This window comes from Myotis brandtii, unplaced genomic scaffold (assembly GCF_000412655.1).
Source record: "Myotis brandtii unplaced genomic scaffold, ASM41265v1 scaffold115, whole genome shotgun sequence".
Classification (NCBI taxonomy): Eukaryota; Metazoa; Chordata; class Mammalia; order Chiroptera; family Vespertilionidae; genus Myotis; species Myotis brandtii.
The window spans coordinates 18,524,283-18,542,264 of NW_005353967.1; the positions used below are offsets into that span (position 1 = coordinate 18,524,283).

At 35.8% G+C, this 17,982-nt stretch overlaps 1 protein-coding gene across 4 annotated transcripts in view; it reads right to left on the bottom strand.

Moving 5' to 3' along the window:
* The window catches only part of WDR41 (WD repeat domain 41), a 52,914-nt gene that overhangs the window by 19,923 nt on the left and 15,009 nt on the right, over positions 1 to 17,982 (bottom strand). For 3 of the 4 annotated variants that reach the window (XR_001364538.1, XM_014549976.1, XM_005858059.2), the window contains exons 3-7: positions 15,930 to 15,978; positions 14,624 to 14,755; positions 12,212 to 12,274; positions 8,116 to 8,227; positions 4,235 to 4,297 (exon numbers count right to left, since the gene is read on the bottom strand). Coding sequence is in view for 3 of the 4 variants with exons in the window: in XM_014549976.1 (XP_014405462.1) it covers positions 4,235 to 4,297; positions 8,116 to 8,227; positions 12,212 to 12,274; positions 14,624 to 14,755; positions 15,930 to 15,978 (419 nt within the window). In the remaining variant the exon portion in view is untranslated. Of the gene's footprint in view, positions 1 to 4,234; positions 4,298 to 8,115; positions 8,228 to 12,211; positions 12,275 to 14,577; positions 14,756 to 15,929; positions 15,979 to 17,982 lie in introns of all 4 variants that reach the window. The other variant, XM_014549987.1, reaches the window with a different exon arrangement.

The following is a 17,982-nucleotide window of genomic DNA, read 5'->3' on the forward strand; positions in this document are numbered from 1 at the left end:
GGTGCAGCAGCGATCGGCCGGCCCGCCTGGCCGCCATCCGGGCATCCCGTGTGTGACCCAACCCGGGGCAGCGGGGCGGGACAGCGTGGCTCCTCTGTCACCCCAGCTTCCTCATCACAGCTCCCTTGGGGGCCTAAGCCATTAGTCGGACATCCCCTGAGGGCTCCCTGGCTGCCAGAAGGATGTCTGACTGCAAGCTTAGGCCTGATCCCTGGGGAGTGGGCCTAAGTCGACAGGTGGACATCCCCTAAGGGGTCCTGAACTGCAAATGGGCACAGGCCGGGCTGAGGGACCCCCCCCCACCCCGAGTGCACAAATGTTTGTGCACCGGGCCTCTAGTCCTATATAATAAAAGCGTAATATGCAAATTGACCAAACAGCAGAACAACCAGTTGCTGTGACGCACACTGACCACCAGGGAGCAGATGCTCAACGCAGGAGCTGCCCTCTGGTGGTCAGTGTGCTCCCACAGCAGGAGCACTGCTCAGCTGACAGGAGCCAGATGCCAGGCTGACAGCTGGTGAGTGCAGCTGCAGCAGTGCAAGCCTCTCCTGCAGACACTCCCCCTGCGCGCCCAAGCAGCAGCAGCAGGTACAGTGGCGCCAGGATGAGTGAGAGCAGTGCGGCGCCCAACGTGGGCTTGGGCTCCTCCCCAGCTGCCTGCCGCTTCACACACTACTTGCTGTGCGGGATTGACGCAGACAGTGAGCTGGAGCCCGACGAGCTGGCAGGTAAGGCTGGGCTGTGGTAGCACAGAGGTCCACTGATCCCTGCAGGCCAGGCTGAGGGACCCCACCAGTGCACAAATCCATGCACTGGGCCTCTAGTTAAATTATAAACTCTGAGGATAATATGCCTATAATTTTTGTGCGCCATACAATTCTTTTGACTACAGATTTTCAATGGGTTACTTTACTTGTTATCTGACTTTAACAAATAGTTTTATTTAAACTAATGTGAATCCTAACTTTAATCAATACAGCAAACCCCAAATCAAATAAACTAGAGTGATTCATTCAACAAGCATTTACTAAACATCTACTATGTTCCAGGAAATTAGATCTCTAATGTGAATAAGGCCTAGTCACTGCCCTGAACCACTCATAGTCTACAGTGGTAGGGAGACCTATAAACAAGCTTATAATAGATGTATTAAATGCTACAATACACCACTCTACCCAATGTTGTGGATGCTCACAGATTAAGATGACTCATATCTTAGAAGTGGGAATGTCTCAGAGATCATATCCTTTCCAAGTGGTGGCTAACTATTAATCTCCCTTCTTTCTCACATTCTTCCCTGGAAAATAGTCAGTGCCACATTTCATTCTGTCTCTAGACAATTTTTACCAGCTACAAATCTCTAGCAAGGTTATTTAATCCTGGCAGCCATTTACATTCAAACTGTGGCTGTTGAAATAAAAAGGTATTTCAGTCAACACGAAGGGAATTCTTCCTCATACCTATCAGAGTTGTATGAACCCTCTATTTCAGTTGAAATCCTACCAAATGATCTTGAGATTGGGATTGTGGAATAAAAAGCAATATATTGTCTACTCAAACTAACATATAATAACCTGAAATACTGACAAAAAGAAGAAAACTATAAAGTAGGTTTCTACAAAGAACTACAAAGTACTAAGATAACATGAAACTGTTTAGTGAGCATAAATATGGCCTCTATAGACAAGTAATAAATTCAAGAAAATAAAACAAATCAGAGAACAAAAGAGAAGCAATAATAAATTCTAAAAAATTAGTTAGAAAAAATATCCTAGACTTCTGAGCCAGGATGAGGTCTCAGCGCTGATAGCCTGACTTAGCCAGTAAAGCTTCAAAGTCACTGCAGCTGATGCACACAGAACTTATAATTCCTGTTGAAAGGAACCTTCACACAGAAAGAGAGAAATTGAAATAGAACACTGAAAACCAAGTATATAGGTACAAGCTTGGTCTTGGAAATAGAAAAGATACCCCATTTACAGGAATGAAATTTATTTTTCCTTAAGAAAAAATAGCACTATATATTTATGTTATGACAAAATTAAGTAAAATGCAGAACCTCATTTTAAAGAATATTATGTTTTATAAATTACTTTCTGAATAAAATCAACTTTCACTTCTTTTTTTAGATGATACTCTAACTTCAGTTGAAGTATTAATGTTGCTTTTAGTAGTGTTTTAATGAATTCACTAATTCATTCATCCATTCAATAAAAATTTCTTATCTGTTAACAGAAAGATGAATAAGAAAGTTCCAGTCTCCAAGTAGCTCATATTCTGAAAAGGAGGGCAAGGAGAGAACAAAAGTAAACAGAAGTCTTTTTTTAAAGTAGTAAATGAAATGACAGATGTGAGATTATGACAACACAGTGGAAAAACTTCTGGGAGGGGAGGTGGTATTAAGTAAGCAAGCCTTCTTCCTCAAAAGATACTGGAGCTGAGCTCTTAAAGAGTAAGTAGGAATTAGCCAGATCAAAGAGGACAATGAGCAGGAGGATAAACCTGATACAGGGTGATAGCAGAAATAAAGGCATAAAGGTGAGAAACACCTTAGGTGGGGGAATCCCAGGCAATTCAGTATTGACAAGCCAGCAATATAGGAGGAGAAAGGTATTGGAGGGCCTGATTTGATATGTTGAAAACTTTGCACTTTATCCTGCAGGGTAGTGATGAACTTACATTGGTCCTCTATGGCAGCAGTCGCCAGCCGGTGGTCCTCAGACCACTGGTGGTCTGTGAGGTCCAAAAGGTTGGCAACCGCTGCTCTAGGGCAAAAATTTTATTCATCTGGGGCAAAAATAAGAAAAAATAAGGGCCACATGGAAGTAAATATATTCAATTTAAAGTCCTATTACTTCTTTCTGAGATCATGTTCTTCATACTTTGTTGTTAAAAAGTAATTTTTACAAAATGAAAGTGGTAAATGATAGCTTTTTTTTGTTTATTAGTTTTACTAAGCAAAATAAAAATCTGGCAACTCTATGTTGAGCTCCAAAAATCTAAACTTTTGTACTAGTCAGAAATTTGAGCCTAGAAATGACTGCTTTAGGCAATAGGAAGCCACCAAAGCCTTTAAGCAGGAGAGTGGTCTGCATTTTAGATAGATCCCTCTAGCATCTATTGAAGAATATATATATGAGAAGCGCTAAACCAGAGGAACAGAAGGCATTTGACAAGCACTAAAGTAGAGGAAGAAAGGTAAGTAGGAGACTTAATGCAACATTCGTAGTTAAGAAAGGTAATGAGAGCCTGAGGAGAACACCACAAGTGAGATGGGAACCTGTTAGAAATGCAGAGCTCAGGCCCCAGTCTAGACTTATTGAATTACTCTGGGAGGTAAATCCCAGTAATTTGTGTTTGTAATAAGCCCTTCAGGTCATTCTAATGCACACTCAAGTTTGAGAACCACTAAGTTCACATCTCATTGGGTTTTGCAAACATGCCAATTGATAGTCACAGCAAATTTCAGGGCTGGTCTCTGGAAGAAGTAGCACAAGCAATACCGAATGTCTTCTGGGCAAGAAAGAAGCAGCTTTTAAGAAGCATGTTTACTCTATCAATTCTGGCACCCAAATTCCATTCACAAAGCAGTGAGCACAAAAGGCTTTCTTCACTGTAGGCTTCCTGATAGTAAATGAGTTAACTAATAGTCTAAAGCTAAGAAAGTGGCCTTCAGATGTTCATAACTAATACATTTACAAAAGGCCTCTGCTATCTACCCCTTCCTCTGCTATTCCACTCCTCTAAGAGAAATGGCATAAACTGCCCCAAAGATAATGGGCCCCATTCTGGCTTCCTGAGGCAAAAACTCCACAGTTCCCACCTTAGTAAATTCCCCAAATAATCCTCCTTTGACCCTCCCAACTCAAGTTTTTAGTTGCCAAAATGTTGACAGTTGTTTTATGTGGTTATTTTATTTTATTTTATTTTATTTTTGTCAAATAAGTGTATGTGTACAGATCAGCAACAGAGAGGACTATGGGTCTTCTCTGGCATAAGAGGAGTGAGGTTAGCTGCCCCACCTGGCTATGTTAGAACAAGGGTAGGACAAAAACTGACTTAATATCATGAAAATGTCTAGGTCTCCATATCACTTCAACAATCCCAGGAGGCCAAGACTGGGGCAGGGGCAGATGTTCCTTAAATAAAATATTAACTAGTCTTTCTAAAATGTGTATACAAGTTCGTTTAAATTTTTTTGAAAATAGAAGAAAAAAAGAGTCATACTCACTCAGTTCTTTGCCAACTGCTGCCACAACACAGTTCTTAGGTATTTCAATCAAAGCACTGATCCCTTCAAAAATATAAAACAAAGGTAAAATTATTTTCTTTATGGTTACATAAAAAACAAAAGCATTCTCAGTTTTATGTCAGTCATTTACAATAAAGGGAGTGGTCACAAAAAAGCACACATAATTTTCTATATCACACTTGCTTGCTTATACACAGAAAATGATTTTGTGAAAAACTGGTGAGGCCTTTGGAAGACTACTGATCTAGTAAGGGTAGGATATACTCTTTGAACATTATGGTAAACTTATTTACCAGGGATCCCTTAAGATAATCACCCTCACCATTTACAATATACCTAGCTCAAAGGAGATATAAAATTGGCATTTTCCTTACTTTAAATTTAAGAATCCTGAGTGGGTTCCCTGGCAGTAAATGAGTTAGCCAGCAGTCAACAGCTAAGAAAGGGGCTTTTAAATAACATGTTTTTAATTAATATTTACAAAATTAGATTAATTAGATTCAACATTTCAACATCTTTCACTTGTTTATTTTTTAAAAAAAATATATTTTTATTGATTTCAAAGAGGAAGGGAGAGGGAGAGAGATAGAAACATCACTGATGGTAGAGAATCATTGATCAGCTGCATTTTGCATGCCCCGCACTGGGGATTGAGCCCGCAACCCAGGCATGAGCCCTGACCAGCAATCGAACCGTGACCTCCTGGTTCATAGGTCGACACTCAACCACTGAGCCACGCTGGCCAGGCTCACTTGTTTATTTAAATATAGAGTTCTCAGTAACTTTTTATAGTGTAACTATAACTTCTATAACATATGCTAATTTCTATAACATACGTAATAATTATTACTTTTGTTAGTAAGACTTAAAGAATTGAAGTATTAAATTCAGAATCACCACATGTGCAAGTACAAAAACTATTAAAGTTAATTTTTCCAGTATGAAATATATATAACTTACATAAAAGTAATTTATAACATATATTCAAATTTGGAAAATATTATACTCCTTTACTTTACTCTCTCACCCATCAAAAGACTCTTGTAGTTTGGGGAGTACGTCTCTCTAAAATCTTTTCTCCACATAGTTTTAACAGTATTTTATGCATTTCCCAAGTATAAGGAAGAAGAGGTGATTGTAGAGGAGGGCAAAAGGAAGGAATTAGCAGTACAATATAAAAAAGTAAAAGGGACAGGAGAGCACAGGGAGGGTTAGGAAGAAAAGAATTCTAGATGTGGAAAACTTTGCTAAAAAATTTTTATAAATAATTTTATAAAATAATAGAAACAGAAGTATGACCAGCTGTCATGGCTCAGTGGTTGAGCGTCGACCTATGTACCAGGAGGTAATGGTTCAATTCCCTGTCAGGGCACATGCCCGGGTTGCAGGCTTGATCCCCGAGGCAGTCGATCAATGATTCTCTCATCATTGATGTTTCTCTCTCTCTCCCCCTCTCCTTTCCTCTCTGAAATCAATAAAAAAAAATTTTTTAAATGCAAGGTGAAGCAACAAGTGCTAATGTAGAAGCTGCAACAAGTTATCCAAAAGATCTAGCTAAGAAGGTTGTTACTAAACAACAGATTTGCAATGCAGATGAAACAGCCTCTTTTGGAAGATGCATCTAGAACTTTCATGGCTAGAGAGGAACTGGCTGAGTCTCTTGTTAGGGACTAATGCAGCTGATGAGTTAGTTGAAGTTGAAGCCACAGCTCATTTGCCATTCTGAAAATTCTAGGGCCCTTAAGAATTATACTAAATCTACTCTGCTAGTGCTCCATAAATGGAACAACAAAGTCTGGATGACAGCACATCTACTTATCACATGGTTTACTGAATATTCTAAGCCCACTGTTGAGACCTAGAAAAAATATAAATGCTCATTGACAATGCACCTGGCAACCAAGAACTCTGATGGAAGATGTACAAGATTAATATTGTTTTCATGGCTGCTAACACAACATCCATTCTGCAGCCCATGGATCAAGGAGTAATTTGGACTTTCAAATCTTATAAGTTAAGAAATACATTTTGTAAGACTAGAGCTGCCATAGCTAGTAATTCCTCTTATGGATCTTGAGCAAAATAACTGAAAATCTTCTGGAAAGGATGCACCATTCTAGATGCCACTAACAATATTCATGATTCATGGTAAGAGGTCAAAATATCAACATTAACAGGAGTTTGGAAGAAGCTGATTCCAACCCTCATAGACGACTGAGTGGTTCAAGACTTCAGTGGAGGAAGTAACTACAGATGTGGCAGAAATTACAAGAGATCTAGAATTAGAAGTGGAGCCTGAAGATGTGACTGAATTGCTGAATCTCATGATAAGACTTAAACAGATGAGTTGTTTCTTACAGATGAGGAAAAAAAAGTGGTTTCTTGAGATGGAATCTACTCCTGGTGAAAATGTTGTGAAGACTGTTGAATAACCACAAAAAAATTTAAAATATTACATAAACTTAGTTGATAAAGTGTTGGCAGAACTTGAGAGGATTGACTCCAATTTTGAAAGAAATTCTACTGTAAATAAAATGCTATCAAACAGCATTGTGTGCTACAGAGAAATCGTTCACAAAATGAGTCAATTGGTGAGGCAAATTTCATTGTCTTATTTTTAAAAATTGCCACAGCCACCCCAACCTAGATGATGGTTAGCATTTTTTACCAATAAAATATTTTTAATTAAGTTATATACATTTTTTAGACAGACTGCTATAGTACACTTAATAGACTACAGTATAGTGTAACTGTAATATGTACTAGGAAACCAAAAAAATCATGACTCACTTTATTGAAATATTCGCTTTACTGGGGTGGTTTGGAATCAAACCTGCACTATCTCCAAGGTATGTCTGTACTAATTATTCATGGAGTAAAATTCACATATGACCACAGGCTAATGAAAGAAATATGTACATGTAAATAGATATAATTCATGATAACAGTAAACATAAATATGCACTCTAGATTCAAACAAGATTACTAGTGGTCCAATGTTGACTTGAAAGGTTAAATTGTAAATCCAAATAAGGTATGGATTGAATTTTGCTAAGATATCACATTATTTTCATGCTATTTTATAATATCTATGTAGAGATAAGCTATTTCCAATTATGACCTATCTATTCAATTCACGGAGCTCCTATTACCTTTAAGATTTCAATAAGTAATAATATTCATTATAGGATGTCCATGGGTTCATTTGATTACTTTTAGAACAAAAATAGTTAATAGTGTATCACATAACTTCACGGTTACTGTCATTTAAATTTATTCATTTATACTTAAATGTTTTTACTCTGAATAAATTTTAATTTTGTTCTTTAAAATCCTTGGTATCTATAGAAGTCAAAATTGATTTTTTTAAATGTCTGTTAACAGAATTCTGAGAAAATAGAATTTTGTTAGTAAGTTTGTTCATGAATAAACTTTTTAGTAAAACCAAATGTAAAATGAGGTCATCCTTAGAAATCTATTGAAAGACAAGTGATCCCAAACATTTTTAAAAAGTGCTATTGTAAAGCCATGAAAGTGCTTTCAGGTATCAACAGGCTCATCAAACTCCATTTAGAGTTTGATGATCTTATATTAAAACGTGTTTCCTGACCACTTTGAGAAATTCTGTTAGAAGGGATAAGGAATCCAAAAGGAGGGGAATCTTTTCCTTCCAATTTGATGAAAATATATTTTACACAACCCTTAACCAACCTGGAGAATATGGCTACATTTTACCAGTATATTCAGAACTGCAAAGAAAAGTACCCTCCCCTTTGTTCATGGAAAGTCTCTTTGAAGATTCTCTGTGTCTTTTAGAGCATGTCACTCATGGTTCACAATTACCTTGATTTGTTTTTTACCTGTATCAGAAAGGTGACTAGTCTTACATAGGAGATCTAATTTTCGGTTCCACACACATAGGTCATTCCCACCAGAGAGCCAAACATCTAGTCTCTGAAGAACAGTTAAACACTGCAAAATTTATGAGAAATATATGTAAGTTTAGAAGTTCATGCATTCATTGGTGGTTTTAAAATATGTTCTAAATTCTTTGATACCCTTTCCTTCAAGAGGTGAAGCCTAACTACCCTGCCCTTGAATGTGGGCTCTACTAAGTGACTAGCGTCTAATGAATAGAATGTGGCAGAAAGGGTAGTGTGTCACTTATAAAGACATAAGACACATGGTGATTTCCTCCTTGCTCTCTCTTAGGTCACTCTCTCTAGGGCAAACACACAAAAGCAGCCACATGGAGAAAGACCCACCCCCTGGCAAGAAAGTGAAGCCTCTGTACAACCACCAACACTTCCCAAGCATGTGAGTCCCCTAGGAACCTCCAAATCCAGTCAAGCCTTCAGATGACAACCTCATGAAACACTGAGCCAGAACTATCCAGCTAAGCTGCTCTCTATTCCTGACTACAAACTCTGTGAGATATTTAAGCAACTAACTCTATTCCATTGATGTGTATATTTATTCTTATGCCAGTACCACACTGTCTTGATTACTATAGTTTTCTAGTAAATTTTCCAATTGGGAAGCTTGCATCTTGCAACTTTATTTCTTTTCAAGATTGTTCTAGCTATGCTAGGGTCCCCTGCACTTCTACATCAATGTCTGCAAAACAAAAACAAGAACATAGGGAAAAAACACCCTGTTGGGATTTTGGTAGAGATAGTATCCAATATGTAGATAGGGTAGTACTGCAATATTAACCATATTAAACCTGATCCATGAATATGGGATGTCTTTTCATTTACTTAGATTTTCTTTAGTTTCTTTCAACAATGTTTTGTAGCTTTTGGTGTACAAGTCACCTATTCTTTAAATTTATTTCTAAGCATATTATTCTTTTGGATGCTACTGTAAATTAATTGTTTTCTTAATTTTATTTTTGAATGTTCACTGCTAGTATATAGAAATACAATTAATTTTGTATACTGAATTGTATCCTAAAACTTTGCTAAATCCATTTTTAGCTCTAATAGTTTTGTTATGGATATAGAATTTTCTATATAGTTATTTTTTCTACATAGTTTTATGTATTCCTTTCCAATGTGGATGCCTTCTCTCTTTTATTGTCTAATTGCCCTGGGTCAGAACCTCCAGTACAACATTAAATAGAAATGCCAAGAGTAGACATCCTTGTTTGTTCCTGATCTCAGGGGAAAAGTATTCAGTCAGTCATTCACCATTAATACAATGTTAGCTGTGGGGCTTTCATAGATGCCCTTTGTTAGGTTGAGGAAGTTCTCACCTATTCCTAGTTTATTGAGGTGTTGGAGTCTGTCAAATGCTTTCTCTACATCTATTGAGATGATCATGTTTTTTGTCTTTTATTCTTACTATGGTGTATTACATTGATTAAATATTCAAATGTTAAACTAAACTCATATTCTATGATAAATCTCCCTTGGTCATGGTATATAACCCTTTTTATTCATTACTAGGTTTAGTTTTCATTTACTGCTTTTGTTACTTAACATCTTATTAGAATTTTCCAAACTCTTTGTGTATTCTTCTGAAATATCATTTTTAACATATATATCTACCATAATTTAACTACTTTCCTATAAGACATTTAGGATACTGCCAATCATCCATCTATAAAATATATTTGCAATATACATTTCTGTTCATAAATCTCTGCCCATGTTTATTATTTTCTTTAAAGAGTTTTCTAGAAGTTGAATCACTGAGTCAATTCATGTAATCTTTTTTTTTAAGATTCATTCATAATGACAAGCTACCTTCTAGAAGATCATATCAATTTATACTCTCAACAGAAATTAAAATGCCAATTTCACCATCTCCTTGCTAATATCAACCTTTATAAAAACTTTACTAGTTCAAAAAATAAACAGTATTTCTTATATTAGGGATCCTAATTTCTTTAATAAAGCATGCTCAAAAACAGTTTTAACCACTGAACTAAAGTGAGTAAAATGCTATTTTTAACGATTTTTAATGTGAAACTCTTAGCAGGAGTAAATACAACTGTCTAGCTGATTCACATTACAGTAAAAGCCCTTATAAAGTACTTTCACCATACTGGAATTAGGCACTTTTTATTAAACAGTTCATAAAACAGCTCACCAAAGAAATTTCCCCAATACATTAAATTTTTTCTTTCCCTGTTCCTTCAATTCAGGTGTTTCATCTGAAACCTAATGAGCTCAGACAGAAAACAAGAGTATTTTTTAAGGAATTTAAAAGAGGTGTCTTTCAGATCACATAAAGCATAGAGATATGATCAAGTCAATACTTAAATGGCTTCTTCAAAGACAGTACATTGTTAAATTGGATAGAGCATACAGTAAATGGCACTTTCTTCCCCATAAACTTTACTAAATTGATAATTAGAAGAGCATAGTAGCATGAGATGGCTACCAGAGATGCTGCCTTTCAGGAATATATTGACAATTGGCACACAGCAATTCTTTTTCTTTCTTCTTCTTTTTTTTTTTCTTAAGTGTTGGCTCCAATTTAGAGATCAGTTATCTTTAAAGCAAGAGGAAACATCTCATTTTACTAGCATCTTTCTCCAAACTTGCTCACATTATTGAAAGACACATTTCTGAGAACATTTAAGGTTAATTTCTTCTGTAGGAATCAAAGTAACCAAGTGTTATCCAAGTCTGTTTCTCCGACATGTAGCAGAGTTCCTTTCATGTAATAAGCCCCAATTAATAATTGTAAAATGAATGAACCTAACAGTAGCAACCAATTAGCCCCATAACATTTTGTTTTGGAACTAAGTAACTGACATTTTTTTAGGAATAATGTATCCTACTAATTATTTCTCTTTATTGTTGACACTATTAGAGATGTCCCCCTTTCCCTATCTTTTTGCTTCCCTCCACTCAGGTCCCCCCCACCAACCAGGTCATTACCACATTATTGTCTCTGTCCATGGGCTATACACATATGCATATATGTTCTTTGGTTAATCTCTTCCAGTCTTCTCACAAACCTCCCTTCTGAGATCTGTCTGTTGTCTGTTCTATATATCCATGCCTCTGGTCCTATCTTGTTTGTCAGTTTATTTTTTTCATTAGATTCCACATATAAGTGAGATCATGTGATACTTGTCTTTCTCTGACTGGCTTATTTCAATTAGCATAATAAGTTCCCAGGTCCATCATCCATGCTGTCACAAAGGTTAAGCGTTCCTTCTTTTTTACAGCTGCATAGTATTACATTGTGTAAATGGACATCTTTTTATCCACTCATCTACTGATGGTCACCTGAGATGTTTCCAGATCTTGGCTATTGTAAACATATCTTATCTTTATGACTTTACAGAAGGCAGAGTGTGAGGGACAAATGATTCCATGTTTTTATTTCAAAGTAAAGAAACATACTAACTACTGCTATAGAGTCATTCTGCAAGGATTGCCTCTTTTTATAATTACTTACTAAAAACATACTAGGTATTACCTTTTTCCTTATCTTGCTATAGAGATTTATTGCTTGCTGTAAGTTCAAATTCAAACATTCTAGCATTTGAAATATATACTTCCAAAAATCTAATCTTAGAAGAATAAAATAACTGTAACTATGTGTGGAAGAAATAATATTTTTAAATATTTTTAATAGATTTCAGAGAGTAAGGGAGAGAGATAGAAAGATAGAAACATCAATGATGAGAGAGAATCATTGATTGGCTGCCTCCTGCACATCCCCTACTGGGGGAGAAATCGAGCCTGCAACCCAGGCATGTGCCCTTGGCCAGAATCTAACCTGGGACTCTTTAGTCCGCAGGCCAACTAAAAGTACTTTATAAGGGCTTTTACTGTAATGTGAATCATTACAGGCTCTATCCACTGAGCCAAACCGGCTAGGGCAAGAAGAAATAATTTTTTAAACCTACAAAAGTAATTTCATCAAACTTACTTAACAGTTTTTTCTCAGACAAAAAAATTTTTACCATAAAATATCGGCTTATGATCTTACCTTTACAGTAGACTGGAAGCATGACACTTTTTGAACTTGCCTGCCAGTATCACAATTCCATAACTAAATTTATGTTAAGAAATAATTTCTAAACATTTCAAATCTTATAACTTTTCCAATAATTAAGTCACAAATGTCACAAATTTAGGTAGAAAATAAGGCATAAAATATTGAGTCATCAACTTAGCACAGTAGGCTTACAACCTAAAATAATTTTCTGGTAAATTTTACTGTCAAACTATTTGAAAATGCCAACAGAAAGGGTGGTCTGAAAACTGAATCTTTATAGACATTAAATATTGCAACTGTTTAAATTTTGTTTATTCTCCAAAATAGTCCACCATATTGACTGAAAAGCTCTCTCAATGTGTATGACATAATTAACTACTGTTATCCTGATTTAAAAAAGATAGTAACAGTGTGTTCCTATTACCTGTATACATATTTAAAATAATTAGAGGACCTCTCATAAAATGTCCAAGGTTAGTTTAACCTAAGGAGTATGATGATTTTCAAATTTTTCACACCATTTCCTATGGTAAGATACACATTTTACATCATATCTGAAAACACATTCACATAATAAATATATATAATATGTATAAATATATATATATGTACATACAAACTTTTAAGACTATCACTTGACAAAATTGTTTTAAATCTACACTGAGCATTTAATTAATGAAGTTTTAGTTAATAGAGAAGGCCCAAGCTGAGTTAATTTAGAATTCACCTGAGTAAAAGAACTGCCAGCAAAGCACCCTGGAATTATTTTCAACAAAGTCATTCAGCAAAGGAAATGAGTCTATACCATCATTTACAGGTACAGTTTATACTGATATTGTCCCATCTACTCATCTCTGTACTGTACTGTAACAGTAATTTTTAATAATTGCCTCTAAGTAGTACTTTAGAAATCATTTAATAAAAAAGCATTTTAAATTCTACTTTTGCAGAGGTTATACTGATACTGAAAACAAATAAAAAAAGAGCTTTAGTCCATAAAATAATTTGTCTCAATAGAGCAGTAGCAATAACGCTAACCTGACCTAAAAATCAGTGAATTTTATGCCCTTGTTTACATAATACTGTAATCCCCTCACAATTTATCACCATTGAAATCTTTTCTTAAAATGTTTTCACCTATTGGCAACCTGTCTAGAAATCACTTTAGCTGAAAAGCTTGTTTAAGTTTCATCAAGTATGTATATGTTTTACAGAAGCCTGAGTAACACTGACTCCTTTGAGCTTACTTTGAAACTTACTTCACTAATGCTTGAAGCTAAACAGAATTTTCAAAGAGCATAGACTTTTTAAAGGTAATCTATGATAACTTAAAAAAAAAGGTCATGAGAGATTACAGTTATCCATAGCATTTGGCTATGGCCTTCACAAATCCAAATTCCTCATAGAAAGATTAAAGGGCTAAATTTGTTTATAGAAAACATTTTTTAAATATATTTCTATTGATTTCAGAAAGGAAGGGAGAGGGAGGGAGAGATAGAAACATCAATGAGATCAATGATGAGAGAGAATCATTGATCAGCTGACTCCTGCATGCCCCCTACTGGGGATCGAGCCTGCAACCTGGGCATGTGCCTTGACAGGGAATCGAACCTTGACCTCCTGGTTCATTGGTCAATGCTCAACCACTGAGCAACACTGGCCAGGCTAAGGAAAATATTTTAAAAGGCAGTATTATTATTTAGTGGTTCAGAACTCGGCTCTGCAGTCAGACTGCTTACCTTCTGCCCTATACTGGCTGCATAACCTTGGACAAGTTAACCTCTCTTTGCCTCTAATATCTGTGAATGAGAACAAAAATTCTTATTGTAAGGATCAAATGGATTTATATAAAACAGAACAATGTGTGGCACATGTAAGCATTTATAAAATGCCATTACATTTTAAAATTTTACCTAAAAGTAAGGGGGAAAGAAAGGTAACATACTTTTTAAATTTTATTTTTAAATACTAAATAGTAATATTAAACACTGAGCCAATGGCAATTCACTTTTCTGTCAGACTGGGTTCTCAAAAAAAAAAACAAAGTAAATTATTTTCCAGTCCAACTGATCTTTATTTCCCTAAATTGAAAAGCAAACTGAGATACTAAGTATTTTTAAGCTCATTTTCTCCATTTCATCTATTTTATATAATAGTAACTCTAGAAAGAACAGTTTTAGTCATGGGGTTTCCATCAATAATACACCTTAACCTGCTATTTCAAGTCTAATACTTTTCAGATGCCTAATGCTTTTAAGAAGTGTTTTATGAAAGCTAGAACAAAATCATTTTTGCTAAAACAGGAATGTGCAAACAGGCCCCAAGATCCTAAAGACTAATAATGTATATACTAGTCCCTTGGGTCACGATAGTTACTTCACTCTCTTCCAGACTAAAGGATATGATAACTGTTCTATCAGCAGAGGCTGTCAAGATGAGCTGATTTTTTTCTTCACATACTTCCAAGGAAGGAAATGTAATAATAGCTGTTATCTTTTGAGTGTGTCCATTGAGTTCCAAAAGTTTTTCTCCTGTCTGAAATACCAATGAAAATGTGAACAGGTTCATTATTTCACAACTTAAATAACTTTAACAACACTAAGAAGAAACACTATGTAGAAAATGCATACATTCTATTTGAAATTACTTAGCCATAAACAATTTTAAGTATTTTTTGATAGATAATACAAATTTTAGCATATTTCATATAAAATTTAAAGGAATATTCTTTCCATATGATTTTAAGAATATAATTGGATAAATTAAGCATAAAAATATCAGTAACTTAATCTGTAGGAAAAAATAGATAGTCCTTCTTATCCAAGTATTTGTTATTTAAGTCTCCACAGTTATAAAGCTGTGGAAGAAAAAAAAGTCAGCTCCTTATCCAAGTATTTGTTATTTAAGTCTCCACAGTCATACAGTTGTGGAAAGGAAAAAAGGCAGCATAACAACAACAAATACCTATATCCAATAATGTATCAACTACTCATAAAGTTAGCCTCCACTCCACCTCTATTTAATAGCAACAGATATTCCCACCCATGAGACTCTCATGGACTTCCCAAGTAATAAACATACTATAAAAAACAATGTAAATATGACAAATTGCAAATCTTTCCAAGGTTACAAGATTTCATGAATGTAGGGAACATGTTAAAGAAGTCCTTTAATCACAGGCAAAGCCATTGAAAAATGAGGATCTGACAGATCAGACAATGAGAGAAGATAGATACTTCAAAAGAGAATAACCTGAGTATCAAAGGATCAGGAAGAGAGGTCTCAGAGAAATTTGGTTAAGCTTTAAATATTTTTTAATTAAGCCTTTTATTATATTGCTATTAAATTCAAACATGAGGAGCATGTTACATCATGTAATCATCACTTTGAAAGAAAAATTGCCACAAAAATCAACACTTGATTCATTTTCAGAGTCATTACATAGTTGCTGGTAAGTTTTGTTCGGTAAGATTAAAATTTTATTTTCACATCTCGGTATTTGTTTCTGAGGAAAAAATCTTCATTAAAAAAGTTTCTACTATAAAATATTGGCTCCCAATTTAAATGAAATCTTCCCAAGTATGCCTTTTCAAGTATTAATTAGTCTGTCTACTAATATGCAGATATATCCCCAGATAGTGTTTATGAATGTATACTCAACTATACAGTCATATCTTTATTACACAATCCACACAAAATCAATACACACCTGGGCATTCCACACAACTACAAGTCCATCATCACCAGCAGATGCAAATCTGGTTAGAGAAAAAAAGTTAAAAAATAAATCACTGGTGACATTTAAGTGCTAAAATTACTAAGAACCATCAAACCTTATTAATGATATTCTGAATTACTAATATTAATGCAGATTAAGTTATCTAAGCTAATTTAGCAAATATTGACAAATACCTGCTAGAATTTGTGCCAGGTACTGCAGATACAAAGATAAGATCATTTACAGTGTTACAATGAATAAACTGCAAGAAATGTAAGAATGAGGGAGATCTGTAAAGGAACTTTAAAGTCCTTCCTTGCTTTAAAATTATATGTAAACCCTGACTTAAGTGACATAAAGCCAAGCTGAGGAACAGCTTCACTGAGAAGAAGTGATATTCCAGAAGTGGAAAAAAGAAACCATGTCCTTAGATAAGTTAATTATTTCTATTCTTTTCTCTGTAAAAATACTCTAACTACTTTTTAAAGCCAACATCATACTCTATTTTTGCCCCTAACACTAGGACACAAAAATTACTTTGTTCCTGAATTTTATCCTTATATAAGATTCCTAAAATTTCACTACTTCAGTCAAGTAACATTTTCTTTAATACCCCAAACTGAGCTTCAAGTTCAAGTTTTTCAGATTCAGTTTCAAAATCCCATATGCACCTGTTGTCTTCACTGGCTCAGACAAATCCTATATTTAGTAACCACTTCAAAACCATTTGATTACATCTCCTACTGCAGGAGCTAAAAGATTATCCAGGAGATAGGAAATTGGCCAAATACAGTCTGACAGTCTGTTAATAGTATTTGAATATAGAATTACATATTTTTTAATGGAAAGGGCCTTAAAAACTACCTAGGTTACAAGCTAGAAACCACACAAAGAGTTATTGTAAAATCCATGCTTAACAATTAATTTTTCAAAATGAAATAATGAAGTACATAAAAGATCTGAATACTAAAAAGAAAACTTATTTTTAAATTAAAAATATAATTTCTTATGGTTAATTACATACATTTTCTGGATTACAATACTTAACAATCCCTTTAGTATCAAAAATAGTTGCTAGATGTCTTTACTAGCTTATGTTTCTAGACCTATCGATTTATTTTTATTTGTATAGTGATGCTGGGAGAGCAGTACTCACGGTCTTAAGTTTTCTTTGGTATAAAACATCAATTTATATTGATTCTTGAAATTCTTATAATTGCTTTTCTCCATTTTAGAAGATTACAGGTTAAAAATATACTTTTTTCTAACCTTGATTTTTAACTTCTCATTGTTGTTTTATCATATCTGAATCTCATGAGGTCACGAGTTTAGAAATGAGATATAAAGCATTTCACTTCAAACTTTAATTCAATCAGTAGTAAACAAGTGAGAGCTAAACAATGCCCAATAGTAATGCATGAAATCACAGCCAATTTTTAGTTGCTCAGAGGTTGATTACCCAGTTGATGGATTACTCAGTCCTTTCAATTCTTATATATTCTACTAGAGGCCCGGTGCACAAAAATTTGTGCACTCAAGGGGGAGAGGGGGTCCCTCAGCCCGGCCTGTGCCCTCTCGCAGTCTGGGACCCCTCGGGAGATAATGACCTGCTGGCTTAGGCCTGCTCCCGGGTGGCAGAGGGAAGGCCCAATCCCTAGGTGCAGCCCCTGGTCGGGCTCAGAACAGGGCCGATTGGGGAGTTGGGGCTCCACCCCCTGTCATGCACAGAGCAGGGCAGATCGGGAGGTTGCGATGCCACCCCTAGTCACCCTCAGGGTAGGGCCGATTGGGGGGTTGGGGCACCGCCCCCTGTCACACTCAAGGCAGGGTCGATAGGGAGGTTGTGGCGCCACCCCCTGTCACGCACAGAGCAAGGCCGATCAGGGGGTTGGGGCGCTGCCCCCTGTCACGCACAGAGCAGGGCCTATCAGGGGGTTGGGGCTCTGTACCCTGTCACGCACAGAGCAGGGCCAATCAGGGGGTTGAGGAGCTCCCCCCTGTCACTCACAGAGTAGGGCCGATAGGGGAGTTGGGGCACCGCCCC